Below are 734 nucleotides of genomic sequence, written 5' to 3'. Positions count from 1 at the left end.
TGGCCCTGGCGTGGGCTCTGTGGCTCAAGCTGAGGACGATCGTGACGCAGGTGGCGGTGGAGCCCGTGATGCTGCTGGACGGCCTCGGGTTCTCCATCATGATCGTGTACGTGGAGAACCTACAGATGGACAAGATCTGCCGCGTGAACCTTAACTACACGGAGGAGGTGTGCGAGAACCTCTCCCGCTACCCGGAGGAGAACCTGAAGCTGCAGCAGTCGTTCAGCATGTTCGGCATGTACAACGGCATCATCATGGCGTTCATCCCGCTGTTCTTCATCCTGTTCATGGGCGCGTGGAGCGACAAGTACGGGCGCAAGGTGCCCCTCGTCATCGCCATCATCGGCCACTTCTGCTGGGCGGCCGGCTACCTCGTCAACTCGTGGATGCCCGAGTGGCCCGTCGAGTACATCCTGATCGCGGCGCTCATGGACTCGCTTGGCGGCGGCAACGTGTCCTTCCTCACCGCCGCCAACGCCTACATCAGCGACGTCACCTCGGAGGAGACGCGGACGTCGCGGGTGGGCTTCGCCAACAGCATCTGGTTCCTGGGCGGCCCCATCGGCACGCTAATCGGCACCTACATCTACAAGTACGGCGGCTACCAGATCCTCTTCGGCACGTCGGTGCTCATGTACGCCGTGTCCCTCGTGTACCTCTTCTTCCTGCCCGAGAGCCACGGGCCCTTCAAAAAGGCCAAGACCGCCGAGAATACCGAAGCCAACGACGCTGAC

At 62.0% G+C, this 734-nt stretch overlaps 1 protein-coding gene across 1 annotated transcript in view; it reads left to right on the top strand.

The window, feature by feature from the left end:
- Nucleotides 1-2: 2 nt before the first annotated feature.
- Nucleotides 3-734, top strand: part of LOC119585344 (proton-coupled folate transporter-like) — a gene marked incomplete at its 5' end in the record, with an annotated part of 11668 nt that continues 10936 nt past the window's right edge. The window contains one exon of the mRNA XM_037934016.1: nucleotides 3-734. This exon is cut by the window's right edge and continues 229 nt beyond it. Within this exon, the coding sequence (XP_037789944.1) occupies nucleotides 3-734 (732 nt within the window).

This window comes from Penaeus monodon, chromosome 19 (assembly GCF_015228065.2).
Source record: "Penaeus monodon isolate SGIC_2016 chromosome 19, NSTDA_Pmon_1, whole genome shotgun sequence".
NCBI lineage: Eukaryota > Metazoa > Arthropoda > Malacostraca > Decapoda > Penaeidae > Penaeus > Penaeus monodon.
Note: the sequence above shows the minus strand (reverse complement) of the source record. Positions and strands in the feature narration are given on the sequence as shown.